This window comes from Micropterus salmoides, unplaced genomic scaffold (genome assembly GCF_014851395.1).
Source record: "Micropterus salmoides isolate LMB-PRFRI ecotype aquatic unplaced genomic scaffold, ASM1485139v1 Ms_hic_scaffold_1, whole genome shotgun sequence".
NCBI classification, from domain to species: domain Eukaryota; kingdom Metazoa; phylum Chordata; class Actinopteri; order Centrarchiformes; family Centrarchidae; genus Micropterus; species Micropterus salmoides.
The window spans coordinates 44,565,092-44,584,124 of NW_024040040.1; the positions used below are offsets into that span (position 1 = coordinate 44,565,092).

The 19,033-nt window shown below is 41.1% G+C and overlaps 1 protein-coding gene across 5 annotated transcripts in view; it reads left to right on the forward strand.

Moving 5' to 3' along the window:
- The window catches only part of pou6f2 (POU class 6 homeobox 2), a 75,984-nt gene that overhangs the window by 25,937 nt on the left and 31,014 nt on the right, over positions 1–19,033 (forward strand). For all 5 annotated transcript variants that reach the window (XM_038730321.1, XM_038730302.1, XM_038730320.1 and 2 more), the window contains 2 exons: positions 1,376–1,595; positions 17,421–17,740. In XM_038730321.1, the coding sequence (XP_038586249.1) occupies positions 1,376–1,595; positions 17,421–17,740 (540 nt within the window). The remainder of the gene's footprint in view (positions 1–1,375; positions 1,596–17,420; positions 17,741–19,033) is intronic.

Here is a 19,033-nt window from a genome sequence, read left to right on the forward strand (position 1 = left end):
GCCCTGAGATCTCTCTGTGCTTTGTGGCTTTAAACCCACATGACCCCGTACCTCTTAAAATGTGATCGCATGTATGTCGGAGTGGGTGCAGGCGTTCTGCACCATGCAGGGTTATCACAGTGACACGCCTGTCACCCAGGAGCACCAGGCTTGGGAGTATGGTGGGGTCTTCGCACCAGTCAGCCCGCTCTGCATCCTGTGCAAGCTGCAGACACACCATGCAAAACAGAAGCAGATAGCTGACAATTGGAGTTAAAGCCTTGTGAACATAAGTCACAGTGGAGGAGTCAACACAGCGCAGCCAGGCTTACCTAGCAACGTCTAAAGGCTGCTTTACTATGGACACAACACAAGCTGACAATGTGCTTGTATTATTTTATTCCAAACAATTCAATTCAATGTTTAAACAGTAATTTTATTGGATTTTGCTGCATCTTCAGTATCTCCTGTCTCGTGCCTCCTGTGCAAATTCCATTTGACATACTCAAACGCTGACATAATTTGAAAACGGTTTTATCAGAATGAATGAAATGTCATTCCCTGTGTATTCATGGAGATTTCAGCCATGATACAAACCTTCCCACTTGTGGCTCAAAGCGCTCAATGAAAAATGTGTTGGTGTATTTCCAAACCCACTTCCTTGGAAAATACATTTGAAGAGATCTACTGTGGAAAATATCTCAGAGCGATACTGCTGATAACATATCTTTTCCTCTATGGGTATGACTGCACAGATTCCACTTTAACTAATATGACTGAATGGATACATGAAGAGACGAAAGTGATGTGTTATATCCCTCATCAAAAGAGTGAAGTACTGCTACTCTTTCGAAAAGCCCTGTGTATTTCAGGCACATTCCTTTGGTACCAGGGGTTGGTTCAACGGGATGAAACAGAAATCACTCTGCATCTCTGGGAAAGAAAAATTCTCAGTTCTTTCACAAAGATTGGATTTGATCTTTGTCAGTACCAACGGCAGTGTTTTTTGACTGTCTGTCTGTCTGTCACACAGCAAAGCACAGAATTAATCTGCAGAACAGCTGTATTCATCAAAACACATTCATTAGTGATACAGTCACTTTAGTGACATCTGCATTACTGTTTTACATGTCTTAATTAAGCATCCCAGGATGTAAAATGGTTTTTATATTCATCAACTAAACTCCACTCACATTAGAGCTCAACCACAGTCTTTGTTTTCATAGCTTACATGATTAAAAGAACATTATATTACACACAACTACAAAAATGGCCATGATGACACAATAATGATTTTTCTGGTGATATGAAACACATTTAAAAAGAAAAAACACCCATCTGAGATTATATAACCAATGATGCTATGCATGCGTGTTTTTGTGTGTGTCTATTGCAGTCTCTCCTTGTGGCCCAGCAGCTGGCCAACGCAGTAGGCGGCGTGATGTCCGGTGCGGCACCAGGCATGAACCAGCCCATCCTCATACCCTTCAACGCAGGCGGACACCTGGGCGGGCAGCAGGGCCTCGTTCTCTCTCTGCCCACAGCCAACATCCAGAGCCTGGTGGCTGCTGCTGCTGCAGGGGGCATCATGACGCTCCCCCTCCAGAACCTGCAAGGTAAGAAAGAGGGCCAAGTTTGAAATGCAGCTATAGAAAAACTCGTTCCTGACAAAACAGGATCAGCATGATGCCAGGAAGAAAGCAGAAGGTACTCTAGGAAGCTGAAATTTAAAAAGTCATGTGGCTAATGAAGGTTTTTTTTATATTATACACAATGAGTCATAGAACATGAATTATCAGGAACTATTAGAAATAAATACAACAGATATTGATCCCAATAAGAGTTTGTTATACTTCTATTGTATACATGGAACAGTTTTTGTTTTTTCTTTAATAATACTTTACAAAGCTTCTGACCAGGTAAGACTCCTTCAGTGGTTTGTATCCCAAAAAGCTGCTATCATCAACTTGCCCAGGGGAACAACCATATTAATTACAGGTCAACGTTTTGCAGTGCAGCGCAAAAGCACTTTATGCCTCTTTCCTGTGCATAAGAGTGCACTGTACTTCACTTTTTTATCTCTTTCCACCTCATCTGTCCATCCACATGGCTGTACTTATCCTTGCCTTTTAAACTTTAATGCCCAAGTGTTCTCTTTTGATCATAGTTGTAAATGGTTTTCATTTTAATGTTTAAAACATTGTCTCTTTTATACCATTAGATTGAGGGATGGATGGGAAAACCATCAGTCATAAATCTTGGATGAGAGAGCCGCACTAATGTGAAAAGATGCCAGGCTACATGTAAAGCAGTGTGTTTTTAGGATGGAGATTACAATAATGCTAGTGCAGCACAAAGTGCAGGGAAGGCTCCCTTCATGTGGGGAAATGGATGGACAGATGCCCTGAGTGAGGAAATGTGAAGGTAGAAGCCTAATGGACACAAACATGCATAAATAACAGCAGCCATCGCTGTGGGCAGAGCTTTTAATAAACCTGCATCTATCCAGCGAGCCCTTCAATGTATCCATCAGTAGTGGACGATAATGGGCCCAGCAGGCCCGTCTGACTCACACTTCAACAGATCTTCCTTCTGGTGTGTGAGGGACAACCCACAGGCTTCAGTGATCTGATGAACTGATCGACAAACACATTGTCAGTGTGTCAGAACGCTAAAACAAACACCTCTCACATCCTTATTGCCTACTGCTAAACAAACCAACAGACAGTCTAGAATCCAATGTCCTAATAAAATTTCCCATCCATGAGAGATAACGAAAAAAAACTGTTGTGGAGAAATGCCACTGCGGCAGATCTTTTTTTATGCGTATGGACTGACAGACTGCCTGTTTGCACGTCCTCTTATCTGAAGGGGATGCATTGAAGGGACCTCCATGGAGAGAAAGTGACACAAGTCACGAGTGAAGCTAAATGTCTTGACTGTGTCCGGGCCCCTCTGGCCATGCGGCGCTCCTCCACTCTCCCCTGTCTGAGTTCATCACAGCTCCGCTGAATGAGGCCTGCTGGCACAGCACCTCTGTCAGACAACTGCAGCTCTAGCCTCTGCCCCGCATCCCCCTCGCTTCCCCTCCCAGCCCCTACGGGTCTCCAGGCCTGATTAATCACACATATAATACAGCTCTGCGCTGTCGCCAGGGAGCAGTCAGCTCATTTCACGACCTCAGGAGCAAGTGTGCTTTACAGCACTCACGGTGCTAGCTAATTAGCGTCAGATCAGACACAAGACAACTGTGAGGCACAGTAATGAGACTCCAGGAGGGGCCCAGCCAATGGCTGTGTTTAGATGTAATGAGGCGGCTAATGACCAACTAATAAGGCAGTTTGTCTTGGGGAATGGGTGGTTGTGGGTGGAGGAATTGTATTCTTAATATGAGATGCTTGTAGTCTCAGTCTGTGTAAGAGTGAAATGTTAAATAAGTTATATTAGATCAAAATTAGGTTTTTCTGTCAAAATGTTTGTTGCATTTCATACATTTTCATATTCAGTGTTAATGAGGGAAATTAAATGAAAATACAAAATCAAAACAAACAGGGTTTTGATCACATGTTTTGATCATGTTAATCAAAGCTGGCTCTGTAAGAATGAATGTTGACAGAAGGGAACCGGCTGGACTGCTGTGAGCTTTAGGAGGGCAGCTCTCTCAGACTGTGATGAATAACTATCACTGTAATGGGGTTGTGCTATAAAGTTGGAGCAGTTGCTTAAATAAAACTGAGCAGCATCTTGTGGCAGACTCAGTAAACACAGGCACCAGTGTAACTGGTTATTTGTCAGAATGATTTATGCCTGCAAACATGCAGTAAAAACAAATTCCCAATGAAACTAAACAAGGGAGAAAGTTATCTTTTGTGACAGAGTGCACACAGTTCTAGCTGACTTCACAGAGGCAAAAACTAGGTTGTGTCATGCTAGAGGTCTGTAAATATGACGGCTCATATGAATTAAAAAATCGTACATAATTTCACAGTATCACATGTACGACTGATGCAGACAAAACATGTACAGACTTTTGTCTTTCTGCTGCATTTTTAATAGGTTTAGATTTCACATGATTTTATAACAAGCAAAGCATGATTACCATACTTGTAAAGCTAGTTGTATCAAAGCACTGTACATGCAATGCCCAATGGGAGGAACACAACAAAGTCTCATCTGTCTACTCCTCTTCTCTATGACTTACTCAAAGGTAATGCAAGAAGCTAGTTTACTGCAGCTCTTTCATATTAATAAGCATATCCCATCTTATTTGCTCTCAGCAGAAAGCCAGGCAGCGCATCACATCAGAGAACTGAGTTCTAATGGCGAGGCGAGAGCATTGTTCCTCTGTACTCGTCCGTAGGAAACACAAAACAGCACTCAAGCTTCCTGATAAAGGTCGACATCCCACTCACCTGCAGTAATGAGACCCAGTGTCAGTGCCAATCAAAGGCATGTCTGCGTTTTGATGAAAACGCTCAGCGGTGTCGTTCGCAGGTTGCGGGCGTTGGCATGATACAAATTAGGGAAATCACTCTGCTCATTACACCACCAAAGGGTGGGCTCCTGGAGGTAGAGCCAAATGTTTCCACACTAGTTAGACATGTCAGACTGCATCTCTTCTGCCTCAGCTGACTGCTGCTCCTTTAAGAGGTAAGATCACCGGGCCGGGCCACTGACTTAACCTCTGTCTGCTGTAGGAGTACCTCTGTGTCCCTTTACCCATTACATTATCGGAGCTAGAGAATTTCAAGCATCCTTTTTGGGCTTGTTATAGCCACACTAGTTGCTCATTGTGGGCTTTCTTTTCTCATGTGTATATTTGTCCAATCATTTTGGAGTAAGAAAATAAATAAGCTATTGTTTGTGTGCCCATTCAGCCAGCAGAGGAGTACATTAAGAGGACCCAGTGCATGCAGTCCACATTTCCTCACATCAACATCTGCCATCTATACACAGCAGAGGCCAATCCCATCCCTTCTCCCTTCTTGCTGTTTAATTTGAAGTGTTCTCAAGCTGTGTGTATTCCACGTCGTCCTTTAATGATTTAACTTTGCTGTGGTTGTAAGGTGACTCGCAGGGGAGAGAGCTGCATTAAATAAATAACAGTGATAAAATGTAGACCTCATACATTTCAAAGCTAATGCAACTAGCGGTGCAATAGGAGCAGCTGCACACAGTCCTGGAGCGGTAATTTGATTGATTTGTTGTGACAGCAGACAAATAATTGAGAGTGAGAGGTGCTGCTGGAGATGAAGCGCAGGCAGAGGCAGGTTCGCCAGGCAGTCCCAGCAGATATGGCACCCGGGTTCTCATCTCTGCCATTGATATCTGCCAATGGTTTATTGTTTGTCTTCAATAAGCAGCTTGGAAACGTGTGAGGTTACTGCCTATGTGACAGTTTGGCGACGGAAAGAAGAAAAAAAATCACCAATCAGAATGTACAGAGGAACGATGAGAGGGTAGAATCAAACACAAATTTACAATGAGGCTGATGCGTAGGTTAACTGTACATGCACATATGAACACAGATACTCCCACGAGACACATGATTTTGAAACTGAAATGTAAGTAAATTTTACCCCCTGGTGTTTCACTTGTTGCAGACATGCTGATGATTTGTTCTGAATTCAAGTTGCATATATTTTAAAATTGCACAAAAATAACAGTGAAAATGCTGCAGAGTGTGTTTGAATACCCAGTATATATTTTTTTTATATGTGTATCCCAAGATATTTTTATGTTTTCTGTCTGGTGAGATACAGCAGTGCTGTTTGTCTTAACCTTCTGGCTCTTGGCTCGTGTTTTGTTTATGTGGATGGTGGCAGTGTCACTCTGGCTCAGCCATGCCACAGGACAGCACGCTGCCAGAGCCTGAAATAGAAAGAAAGAAAAGAAAAAGGGGGGGGGGGTGTATGAGTCTTTATGGCGGTGTGGAGGAGGACAATAATATTGTTAATCAGATGTGGCTGTGTCTGCTCCTCCACAGCAAACCCTGACATCTGCCCTCACTGGTAAACACTGAGGGAGGCTTTTTGCAAACCTCCTGCCATAAACACACAGGACACTCTTTCACCATTACACACTGTGTCTGCACTGTGAATGCAGAGAGTGTAATGCATTTATTTAAATGGGTTTTGTAGTAGGAGTGTAGTGGGAGAGGATATGTTTCCAAATTAGGATTTTGAATGCCAACATGAAAAATTTTCAAATTAGCTTCCAATTACATGAATGATTAGCAACATGCTAAATTATTCCATTTTAATCCAGCTGTTTTCTATTCCCTTAGCTCCTGAGCTATAACAGATTACCCTCTCCCTGGTAATTATTGTAAGCTTTTAAATGTGAAACATGCATCCTGTTTTGTCCATTCAACTTTCAAATTAAAAGTTTACAATTAAAAAACGTTGTTAGGATAAGTTATGTGGATATTTTTTAATAAAACATCAATTATCTAAAATTGTCTGCACACTGATATCCCTAATTAATATTCAGTATTTAAGCTTGTTGCATGTCTTGTTTAGATACCCCCAACAACTATCCACAATCAATAGTGTTGATCTTTTCATCTTCACTTAATCAGCTTATTGTTCCTGTTGAGTGGATCAGTCGATCACAAGTTGGAGGGAGTACTGTATCTGGTATAAATTACGATACATAAAAAAGTGTTTTGTTTTCATGATATTTTAACACTTCCAGTAAATGCCTTGACCACTTGGCCCCGGAGTTGTTTTGTAGAAATTACATCTCGTCCCCCCCACCCCACCCCCACCCCTTTTTTTCCGGCCAGACTGTTTCCGAAAGATTTGCTAAAGGTCTGCCATATTGCTGAGGCGCAATTCAGAAGCTTTCAGCAACAATCTGTAGTCAAGCATTTTAAATGAAAATTGATTTGTGATTTACATGGTCAGTGAGGGGAAAATGAACTTATGAAATGTTGTAAATGAAATATTAGACAAGGTGCAGTGGGAGAGAGCAGACAGAGATGGTAATCTTGTGGAACTGGAATTCCCGCCTGGCAGAACTGGGTGACATTTTACATTTATCTGTGTTCTGCATGAGTTGTAATGTTAATGGTAATTTTATGGGACTGAACCGGAATGAAAATGGTGTTATCACCGATTGCTTCAAATGTGGAATTGTGTAAAGTAGCACAGCTGCACCCTTTATTTCCCATTCCCCAGTAATGTGAGTTATTGCATGATCTGTTCTCTAAGGTTGAATGTGTGTATTCAGGCTGTTTTTATCAGTCTGTTCTACTCTCAGCGCTTTATATCAAACACCTTTGCCACAGGATGAAATACACAAACTGCTGTATTTTAATATTAGTATAAATGCCACACTTGTATGTGAGTGTTTCTCACATTTATTCAGTAGGTCTTTGCTTTTGTCAAGGATTTCCTTTGAATTTGTGCAAAGCTGGTGCTTTAAAACTCTATTTAATAGGATGTTAATGGCTGTTTCTTCACATTGTGTTGTAATCAATTTACAGTACTGTAAATGATATTGTGTCTGTGAAAATGTTCTTTACAACACTACATGTAAAGCACAATTTTGATCTCCTCACTTCAAAATAACTATATATAACATAATGTAAACTAACATATTATCGACATGGATCTATCATGGACTTAATAATACAAGCAAATCAATGTAGCGTTACTTTCTAATCCATACTACTTACACTCAAACCAGATGTTCTAATTTTGATCAATACCTTGTGCAGTGAATGTTTCCTATTCCCGCTCTGGTCGTGTACAGCATGTATGGATTTTTATAGAACTCGCTCTTCCATGTTTGAAAGAGAAAAGAACCAAAGAAAGAACAAACAAAGTGGACCTGCAGCAGCAGAGAGGCTATGGGAGTGTGGGAGCCAGGCTGGATCACACAGAGGTCATTTTTAAACACGGCTCTCCAGTTCCCCGTCTGTGAAACCAAAGAGTCCGTGGTGACATTTGTCAGCAGATGGTATGGAACCAAACCCCTCACCAGCAGGGTCGTCTTAGCCACTGCTAAAAGCTATCTGTGGTTACTAATTGCTGACCAGGGCCTAATTACCTTAATTAATGGCTGAGGTATCTGGGGGCCAGATTTGTGGGGGCTTTTAACAGTATCAGTGCAGCTTAAAAGGTCCCATGGGAGGCCTGAGGAGTGTGTAAATCCCAGGGGTGCTATTTCTGGACTAACTGCAGACACATCACAGATGGATCCTGTGGCATCAGTACAGGACGGCATGTTTGAAGAGAGGTATCTGTTACTTACAGATCAGAAGTAAACCTCACTGTACATCTCAGGCTAGAGAGGGAAAAAGCGATTTCTTGCCTTTCTTTTCTGAATATATTTTCTACTTTTTTCTCCCTCATACACACACAAGCCTGTTTCCTGAATTACAACCGCCGTAATTCGCAATGACAAAGTAGACTTAGCAGCTTTTTCCACAGACCGTGGGGGGGTTTTGTTCAGTGAGCTCTCACTGTGAAATTAGCCCTGGTACTTTCATTTTCCAGCTGCAGTGAAATGGTTAAAAGACACAGATCAGCCAGTATGAAAATAGAACTGATTCAACAAAATCTGCTGCTTCCCCTTCCTCACCCATCCAGTAAACCCCCACCAACCCCCACCACCACCACCACCTCTTTTCCCCCCTCCCCCCACCCCAGTCAGGCACCTTGTCCGCATCTGGAGAAGGCTTGTAAGTTTCGGGTGCATACATTTCTTTTGATGATATATTGTCCCGGTGCGGAATTTCATTTACTGCCGCTGCCCTTTGCTGAACCTGTTGCTAGTCAGTGAGCACGATAAGCGTATAAGTAGTATGCTACTTCATTCATCATACATCGTTCTGGGCTCTCAAATATCTCATATGCGATTCAGGAAGAAACTACTAAACCGGCACAAAGGATCCCACCAGGATCAGCTGAGGTTCCAATAAACGCTGTGTACAAAATAGAGCACACTTGGTAGTTATTATCAAACACACATTTTTAGTGTTGCATCTACAAAACATTAGACTTCATTTTATGGTGTACACATTGTTTATGTAGCAAGGGGGAAAATGTATCTCAAGTGCAGTGCTCATGTAGTACATAATTCCATTCACATTGCATTTTGAATGCATGCATTTTGAAATCTGTTTTTTCCCTCAGTCATAGTGGCTGCTCTGTGTTGTATTAAACAGCATTAATAATCACAAGAGGCTCAGTGTCACTCAGAAGTCTCCACATCACTAAGGCAGACAGTGTTGTGCTGCTGGGCATGTTGTGCTGTGTGAAAGTGCTTACACGCTCCCTCAGACAACCAAAGGGAATAATTAAAGACAGAAGATGGAGGCAGAAGAATGGAAAGCAAATCCCATTGTTTGGGGTTATTTCATCCCACTGAATTTCTTTTTCTCACTTTCTTTCGGTCTCTTCTCACATTCCTCCCCAAATGCACTGTGGGTATGTGGCACGCTATCAAAAGCATATGTAAGCGAAGCAGCGCAGAACAAAAGCCCTATGAAGTTCTCCTCATACCCACATTGTCTTTTGATTATTCTACAATGATTTTATATCTGAGTAAGTTGGAAAGGAAGGAGAGGCTTAATAACCACATAATATACAATACTTTAGCTGCTCAGAAACCACATTGCAAGATGTGTTTTAGATGATTTGAAAACGAGCTTGCTCATTCTTGATTTGTTCTCTTTTTCTCTAATGGTGTAATTTCTTCAAACCCTCAGTATCCAAGTTGTCCCCAAAATAATCCACAATGAAATTCAAATTTAAGGTGAACTAGACTATTAGGGCAACTCTACTCCACTCCATTTCTAGAGCAGTAAATGTAGCCCCTCAATCTCTCTCAGCTTTTACTGTCAGTCAGAGAGCACTCAGTCATCTCCGTGCATCAGGCCCGCAATATTGATTTTTCCGCCCACTGAAACAGCCGCATGAACATAAATTTTGCATGAGGCTTTTACTCGCGGCCTCCGCTTTGGTCTGACGACACATGATGGGACCATGAACACACTGTAATAACCCAGTCTGTCCTGCCAGGCAGACACGCTCTTTTCTCATACAGAAGGGCAAAAGCGAGGGACCCCTTACTGGGCACCGCAGTATTGCATACTGTCCACGTAGTATTTGAAATAAGAGTGAAACTCCTCTGTGTCCAAAAACGGGGAGATGTAGACAAGAGATCTGGTTGCTTTGCTCATTATTTTGATTTAAGATTTAAGTGTTTTGAGGAGCAGGAGGATTGTATGTGGCAGTAACAAATCTTGTATAAAAACAAGAGCTTGAGGTTTTTATAACTCTTTCTTAGACTGAAAGTTAACGAAATGCTTCATGTTATTCAATGAGCCTTGTGCCATAGAGGGCCAAGAGGTGTTCTTAAATATCAGACAGTGAACTCATTTCACTAATTAACCTTCAAGCAAAGAGAGATCAGCTAATTTGTGAAATTAACGTCTATAATCTTCAGATGGAAAGAAAACATGCTCACTTTCAGCCTCAGTAGCACATATTTTCATAGCACAAGTCAGTTTAAAGTCATTTAAAGAGGTGGTATTATGGTTTTAGGCTTTTTCCCTCTCCTTTATTGAGTTATATATGTTTTTTGTGATGTAATAGGTTTGCAAAGTGAAAAAGCCCAAAGTCCAGCCCAAAGGGAGTTCCCATCTCCCACAGAAAACACTGCTCTGAACTGCCTGAAAACAGCTTGTTTGTAGTCCAGGCTTTACTTCCCTTTCTTGTAACGTCACAATGAAAATACGTCATAATGTTCGCTGAGCGACTAGTCCGACACACCCTCAAAAACACTGGTGGAACCACTGAGCTGCAGCACACACACCTCTCCTCTCCCTTCCAAACACTAGCTAGCCTCCAAGCAGTCAATGGACACGAACTTGTTACTGTGATGTGGAGACAGAGCTCAGTTAAAACTTTATGGATGAAAGATACATTTGTTACAGATTAATAACTCACCACTCTGAAACTCTTGCTCCAGTCCAAATTGCCAACCTGGTCGGCAACATGTAGCCTACAGCTGAATTGAAGCTGTTTACCATCTTTTCGCTGACCCGCCTTTCTCTGCTTCTGATTGGCTAGTAGTCCTTAAATAGGAACTGCGCATGTGCAACTCCCAACAAAGATCATTTAGACACAAGATGTATCACTCCATAGCTAAAACAAAGCTTTCAACACAGGGTGAAAAGAGGAGCTGCAGAAATGTGCAGTATGACAAAAAATATGGTGTTTTTTGAAAATTAAACCATGTAAACCTGTTCTGGTAAAACCCCTAATTAGGATTTTGAACCTGAAAATGAGCATAATAACACCTCTTTAAAGGCAGAAAGGGCTGCAGTCTATAATAATCTTTATATATTCTCACTCAGGAAGGAAACATTAAAAAGGAAAATTAAAATATGTCTCACTGTTTTGGGGAGTCCCTGGATCTCTGTTAAGGGCCCCTAGAGGTCCCTGGACCACACTTTGGAAATCAGTAACCCCAACATAAGCAACACACAAAAGGCCTACATTATCGAGCACACAGGGATTTTCTTGTATGTGTAACATCTCCATGGAGGGGATTTGATTCTTTGAAATGCTTCCCCCAGAGTGAGAATTCTCCAACACAGCTTGATATTGCCTTGCATCACAAAGTGAAAGCATTATCTCTGGATCCCTACAAGCGATGTGGTTTACTCTCTGAAATCCTTCGACTCCGCTCAAATCCTAACTGTCTATATTTTTTTTAGTCGCTGAGTCTCCTGCAGCAGGACTGAAACAGTGATATTGCCTGCTGTGGTTCTGAGTAATGTTTTTATTCAGTAGTTCTTTTAACATTTCATTTTCTCCATGTTTATTCCAGCCATTGCCAAGGCAGGAATCTATTTTCCATCCCTTCAACGTGATTACCAATTGTCTGGACTCGCTGTTAAAATAAATGTAACACAAATTTGTGTTACAGGTTGTGTTAAGAAAACCTGTGAAACCTTTTTCTTTAGACACCCTTTCTTTAACTTTGCCTTGCTTGTGTCTTCCAGCATTAAAATACATTAAACAATACACAAATATGTTGAATTGATCAAGTAACTAATGCTGAAGTGATGAGCAGTGGTGGAGTGTAACTAAGTACATTTACTCTAAGTATAAAATGAAGGTACTTTTCTTGAGTATTTCATGGCACTTTTTCTTCTTCTTCACTACATTTCAGAGGGAAATATTGTAAATCTTTTTTACTCCACTGCATTTATTTGACAGCTGTAGTTATTATACAAATTAAAATTACATACAAAATATATGACAAGTTTCCAAAATATGATGCACTAAACTATCCAGCACTATATAAAATAGTATAATCGACCAACTACAACAGTAAAACACTACACACTACACATTAATGCATCAGTAATAATAATCCAATAATGTACTGTAATATATGTAACTCTCATCTGCCTTGTTTAAGATTATGAGTTCCTTTACTTTTGATACTTTAAGTACATTTTGGTAATAATACCTTTTTACTTAAGTGACGTTTTCAATGCAAGACTTTTACTTGTAATGGAGTATTTATTTTGCAATATTGCTAATAATTCTTCTTCCACCCCTGTTAATAAGCCAATCATCTGATTTGAAGTTTCATGTGAAATTTTGTTACATGGTTTATTGTCATCTATGGATCGAATTTCCAAAGTTATGTTAAATTCCCAACACTGTTTTTTATTTTCATTCTTTACAGTTTATGGACTAAACTATTTATTGAAAAACTACAGTTAGCAGATTGATCATTAAAGAAAATAATTAATGTTTTGTTACGAGTGTTACAAATGTGACACCAAGTGACCAACAGTGATAAAAGTTAACAGGGAACTAAAGGAGTGAGTGCAGGAACAGTGATGTTAATCCACTTCATCAGTGTACAAGTGCTTCGATCTAATCCACAGAGTAAAAATGACCTTCCTTTGACCACCTTTGTAATTACCAGATCTCATAGTCTAAATCTCCTTACCTCCAGTGGAGTAATTATCAGTGTGACTCACTGAAAAGGCAATTGAGACAGTGGTTTATGGACTCCCATAGTGGAACGTGAGGCAGAGCAGTAATGGGGAGCTTGTTTGTCCCCTGTCACCTCTCTTGTTAGCGAATGGCAGCTGTGTTTAGACTGCAGCAGTTCCTAAAAATACAGGGTGGGTCACATTAGACAGTTTCATTAACTCCTCTGCAGCTTCTGATTAACTCTTAATTCACAGCATTCAGATGGTACAGAAACAGTTAGGGATAATCTGAGTCGAATACATTATTTGAACTACTTCTAAAGCAATAACCGCATCTTTAGGAAAAGCATATAATTCACGTATCCATCTTTTATTCATTCTTATTAACTCAGTACGGAGTTCGGTTTTAAAGTTTTTGATGCCCAGAAAATTCCTTCGACATGAGATGAGATCTCCACCTTCTTCAGATTGTACTTTCTGCTGTCTTTATACTGTCTCCACACAGTTTGATGGAGTGAAAGACAGTCAAAGTCCTTTTGTGTAGAAGTGAATACTGTTGATACTGCAGTCTTTCTTCATGTTGGCCTTGGCTGGGCCTTTTGTTAATATGGTGTACACCTATTCATATCCTATCCTATATATATATGTTTTTGTATTTCTTTTAACCCAATAAATTTACAGCGGCGGTTAGTTTGACATGAGTTAGGTATGTTATGTACTGTGTAACTGCAGCTTGTACCAAAACACACATTTCATACATATGTTGCTGTGTATTGCGGCAGTTTTTCATTCATAAATGTCCCGCATGTTCCCCATAATTCACCTTATCAATGTGGCAGATGTGTAAAAAATTGCTTTCTACCCTGACTACACTTGTACACAAACATGCACACAGACAAACGATATATAAGATAACTCATGGGGAATAGTTGTAAACGCAGGTGTTGTGCATTGAGAGGAAAACAAGGAGTTGAGCTCGAATCAGCCCCAGAGAGAAAAGTGCCGTAATAGGGGGGTTGGCAGGGACTACTGAGATAGCAGTGGTAATGAGAGAGCAGGCTGCCCCCCACCCTCTTCACTCCTCAACCGCACAGGAAACAAAAATAGCATTTTGTCTGACGAATGAGCTGGCTTTGACCTAGCCTTTCGACCTCTGACAATCAGTCTCGCTTCGTCCTCCAGTACTTCAGAAGCCGGGGCCGGGACAGTCAAAGATAACAGTTGATTTCTACTGTGGCACCTAAGCAAAAAAAGCTCTGAAAGAGAGATGGCAGATAGTTCTTCAAAGCGCTGAGGTTGGAGGCCTTAGACTTGTCAGTGCTGGTGTTTCATAGTCCCAAATGATTGTTGTTAAATGTTTAAATGGAGCACAAAATGCCACAGTTCAGCTTGTATCTGGTCATTTAGCTGCATGACTCTCCTCTATGATCTGGCTCATTCCTCATTATAAACATTAACATAGGCGAGTTGTGACAGCAGTGAAAGTGGGACCCTTGCTCTCACACCCCTCGGGCGTGATGACTAAGTGGTAGCGCTGCTTGCTTCACAGTCGGCGAACTAGTGAATATGAAACACAACAAAGAGACAGTGGGAGATATAATGAGCACTATAGGATCCCGGCACCCTTTTGCCCTCTCTCCATCAGAAGTGGAGCTCCCACTCTCATCCTCGGCCCTGTGTCTGCTGGAGGAAGGAGCGCAAACAATTAGCTGAGACAAGCCGTTTGGATTATGTGCTCAACCAAAGCAATCAGACAGCTGTAGTTAAAAGAATGAGCTTCAAAATGCCAGTTGCCCAGTTAGAGGGGAAGGGAGGGTCAGTGGTCCTGACAGTCTTAACAAGATGACAGAATTTATAAAGCACTGCTGTTAAAGAATATAGTACCTGCGGTGTAGCTCTTATAATAAGGCCACATGGGGCTTCTTCCATATTCCCTCTGTATTTGTTTTCTTTTGCCTCATATTTTTTGTTGTACCTCTTGTTCCTCGGCGTAATGGTTGGTGCTGGAGGAAATTCTCCAATCGTCTTTGATCTTCGCCTGCTTTCGATAATTTCTTGACAGAAATCTCATTTTACCCCCCTTTTGTTTTCTCCGTCTTTGTTCCCTTTTATTCCATCTTTAAATAGGCCTCAACATTTTGTCATTGTGAAGTTGCAAAGGAAAAGAGCCTGGTCCTGTCAGGGGCTCAGCGCTTGCTAGACAACTTGCCCCAACATTTCAAGTAAGAATTGGACTCTTGCCGTTTGCACAGATGATATATAATTCATGGTGGGGGTGTGAGAGAGGTGTCAACGTGTCAGGAGGTAGAAGAAATGTAAAAGTGTACTGTTTACTGGCCTAGAGACGCTGGCTTTCTTTTACTATGCTGCTGCAGAGTGGGGGAAGAGGAGGATGATCTGATCTTCATCAAATGTTCATCTGTGCCTGTCCTGGAGTCGTAGTGACCACACTAATCAAAGACTTCTCTGCCCTGATGTTTTATTCATCTTTTATGAGGCAACCATACTTAAATTATTGAAGTACATTGATCCTGTATGTATACAAGCTTGTCTACGCCTGTCTTCATTGCTGAGTTGCATTATCAGTAGATGTTCACAAACACTCTTTTGAACCAACGTTTGTTTTTCTGTCCTTTGTATTATAAGTCACGTTAATAGGAAACTGTGTGTGTGGACTTCCTTGTAAAGCTGTAGATAGTGGGTTCTAGTGAGGGGTCTTACAAGATACATACATTATGTACATTTACAGTAATAATTCAAGAATTTTATTCTCTATGTTTTTACATGTCAAATTAAACCAAATCTGCAGGTAGAGACACTTTTATTTTTATCACTGAGGAAATCCTGGAGAGAAGATTTGTATCTTTAAATTAGTTTCAGAGAGAAATGTATTTTAATTTCAGTTTTTAGCTTTATTTTTAACTTTTCAGTGTGTTTTTTTAAAATCATTTTAGGTTAATGGCCTATTATATAATGCACAATAAATGTATTTTTCAGTCAGTAAGATTGATTGATTTAGTTGTTCTAGACAGTATATGTGCTGTATGCTTCACCCTGTATGACTCTTTGTATTCATAGAAATAATACTTTTCTCATCATTAGTTATTGCCTGGCCTCAGTTTAGGGGGAAATTTGTTTCAATTTCTTTCTATAGTGCAGTCCAGTGTCAACATACAGATCAGGTCTTGACCCCTCCAAGCTTGTGTTACCTTTATATAAAAAAAAATCATGTGGGATCCTGGATGTTCATCTGTTGTATTCATTTTGTTTCGTATTCTTTTGTTTTCTATACAAAGCTGTGTAACATCACAAGTCTCACAATATTTCAAACTGATTAACTGTCTGTGGCTGTAGAAGTCATTGTAGGAATGATATATTTTAAAGTTTAAAATCATTGGTGTGTGTTTATTTTATGCCTTTTGAATTTAGCGAGACCTGTGAATAACCTAATCAAATTACTTCACACAAACGACTATGTAGCATATAGTTTCTTTTAAGGATTTTCTGGCATTTGACTGAAAAAAGGGCTTCCTGAATGTGAGCACAGTGAACACTTTTCTCTCTGTTATATCTGTATGGAAACTCAGTTTGTCCTTTTTCCATTTAAAGAGCTTGAAGGTCAGCTTAGTTGATGTGTTTTATCTCAGTTCTCCACGTATAGTATTACAGTTTACACCTTTAGTACACATTATTTGTTGTCTAGGTTGTGGTATGGATTTCTTCTGACATTCAAACACGATGTGTGTGTGTATGTGTGAACTGATAGAAGATCTGGTATATTCTGTATTCAGATGATTTTGAGTCAACTGCTGAGAAAATTACAATGAGGTTGAGTGTCCACACCAACATATTATTTTATATTATATTTGAGGAGTATGGGAGTATTTTGCATGCTGGTGTGGTTGTAGCCTGGCTCAGCCTGTGCTAGCCATTTTTTTTAAACTGCATAAAAATGTATAAGCATTTAAATGTAGAAATGAGGTTCTAATGGCATGCCATTATTGGATCCAATTAGGTAATGGATTTATTTCTAAAGTCTTCCACTGATGATGGATGTCTCTTTCCTATGAGATTTTCAGCCATTAAACCAAAGATTCTGACATTCTTCAAGTGACAATGAAGACTTTTGGCTCCAGAGAAAGCAATTATATCAGCCAGGCTTGATAGCTTTGTCCTCCAACTAGCTAAATTAAATTCACTGACTGAAAAACCCTGGAGGACCTTGTTGAGGCTCCATGCTATTTACATGTCTCTCACTATTGACCCTATGCATCCCACACCTCATATTGTGTACATGTATTTCTATCTGAGGTGTGAGCATATTCTTCAGATAATGAGGGCTTCTTGTTTATGTGCTAAAACAAATGTTGTCAGTCCAAATCCATTTGTGTTTGTTGCACCTTTTGTAAAGTGTTCAGGTCTCACGCACAAAGAGAAATCAAACAACTTGCTGTCCTTTCATCAACAGCTACCTCATCACTGAACTCCCAGCTCCAACACCTGCAGCAGCTCCAACAGATGCAGCAGCACCACCACCAGCAGCAGCAACAGCAGCAGCAGCAGCAGCAGCAGCAACACCATCACCAACAGACCCACCCCAACACCCAGAACCAGCTGCCATCTCAGCATCACATGACCCCGCCCAGCCAGCAGCATACCTCGGTCCCATCTCCAGGCTCTACCTGCTCCTCCACCTCTGGACAGCCACAGCAGTCTCCGCCCCACCGGCCCAACCAGTCGCCAGCCCGCAGCCTTCCTTCGCCCGTCACCCCACCCATGCCTTTGCCAGTAAGTCTGCACCGACCCAACTTTTTGTCTTTTTAAAACAGATTCTGATACCTAAACTCAATTAGAGTCATGCTGATCTGATACCAGTTCTCTTTTTACTCTTTGTACAAATGTTGACTATGTGTTTTTCTTTTTATAATGAAAAATGACCAAGACAAAGCATGCGGATTGGTTACTTACTAACCAGTCTGTCCACCAGTATCTACAGCAATACTGATCCAGTATGTAAGACTCAGCATTACTTTTTGCAAATTCACTTGTTAATGACCTCAACACTAGAAAGAATGAGCATCTAAATGGTGTCATTGATGATTTTGGGCAGGTCAACCTTGAAAACACTGTGCTTAAGAAGTACACACAAGGCTTGATTCTCTGTCAGCACTTGATCTTTATCAAGTGGCAGTATTTGAATGGATGCTGGCAGCTCTTCTGTCTATGTAGAGCTATTAGAATATGCATCTTGTTGCTGAAGCCTTGACGCACTTGAGCACATCAGGCCTCACAACCAGGCAAGAGGCACGATTCACATCCTCCTGCGGCAGATTCAAGAGGGATTCTGAGGTTATCTAACCTTGGGTTTTCTGGCCGTAATCAGCCCCTTAATCTTTGCTGCTCTTCCTACTCAACCTCCTTTTTAGTCACTTTGTCTGTCCATCCATCTCTGCCCTTCTGTCCGTCTGGCTGTCACTGTGTGACGATAATAACCTAGTTTATATCCCTGTGGTTTCATTTCTGGTGGAGACTGGCCAGGGTCGCCTTTCTGTCCCTGGTCACATTCATCAGCGTCAGACCCTTATTGGGTTGTGGTGCAACCTTCTTTATGGCCAGGATGAGTTAGGCTATTTGTTTCCCCCCTTGCAGCCCTCTCCGGCCCTGTCACGGCCTAGTGAGACTCAGCAGGAAAAACAGCCTCTGGATTTAATGGGCTCCAAAGGCTAGCCGCTACATCGCACCAAACACACTGTCCAGTCTGACTGTGAATACAAGGGCAACTGACCAACATACAGATTCCCACAGTAAGCTTGCATCAGACGCACAAATAACTTAGATAACAGAAACATTACAACTTATAAGTATCTGGAAAATGGTAGATTTCTTGGAATCTGTGAATTTCTCTCTGACACATAAAGACAGCAGAAGCAGGGTTATTTTAGAACTAGCTCACTGCATTGACTGCAAGACTGAGACCCTTAGCTTTATATAGATGGTCGTTTTCTAAAAGAAGGAGCGGGGCTGATTATGATGACTGAGGACAGACCTCCCTTGAGAGGGGCCAAAGGGGCCCCATCAGGT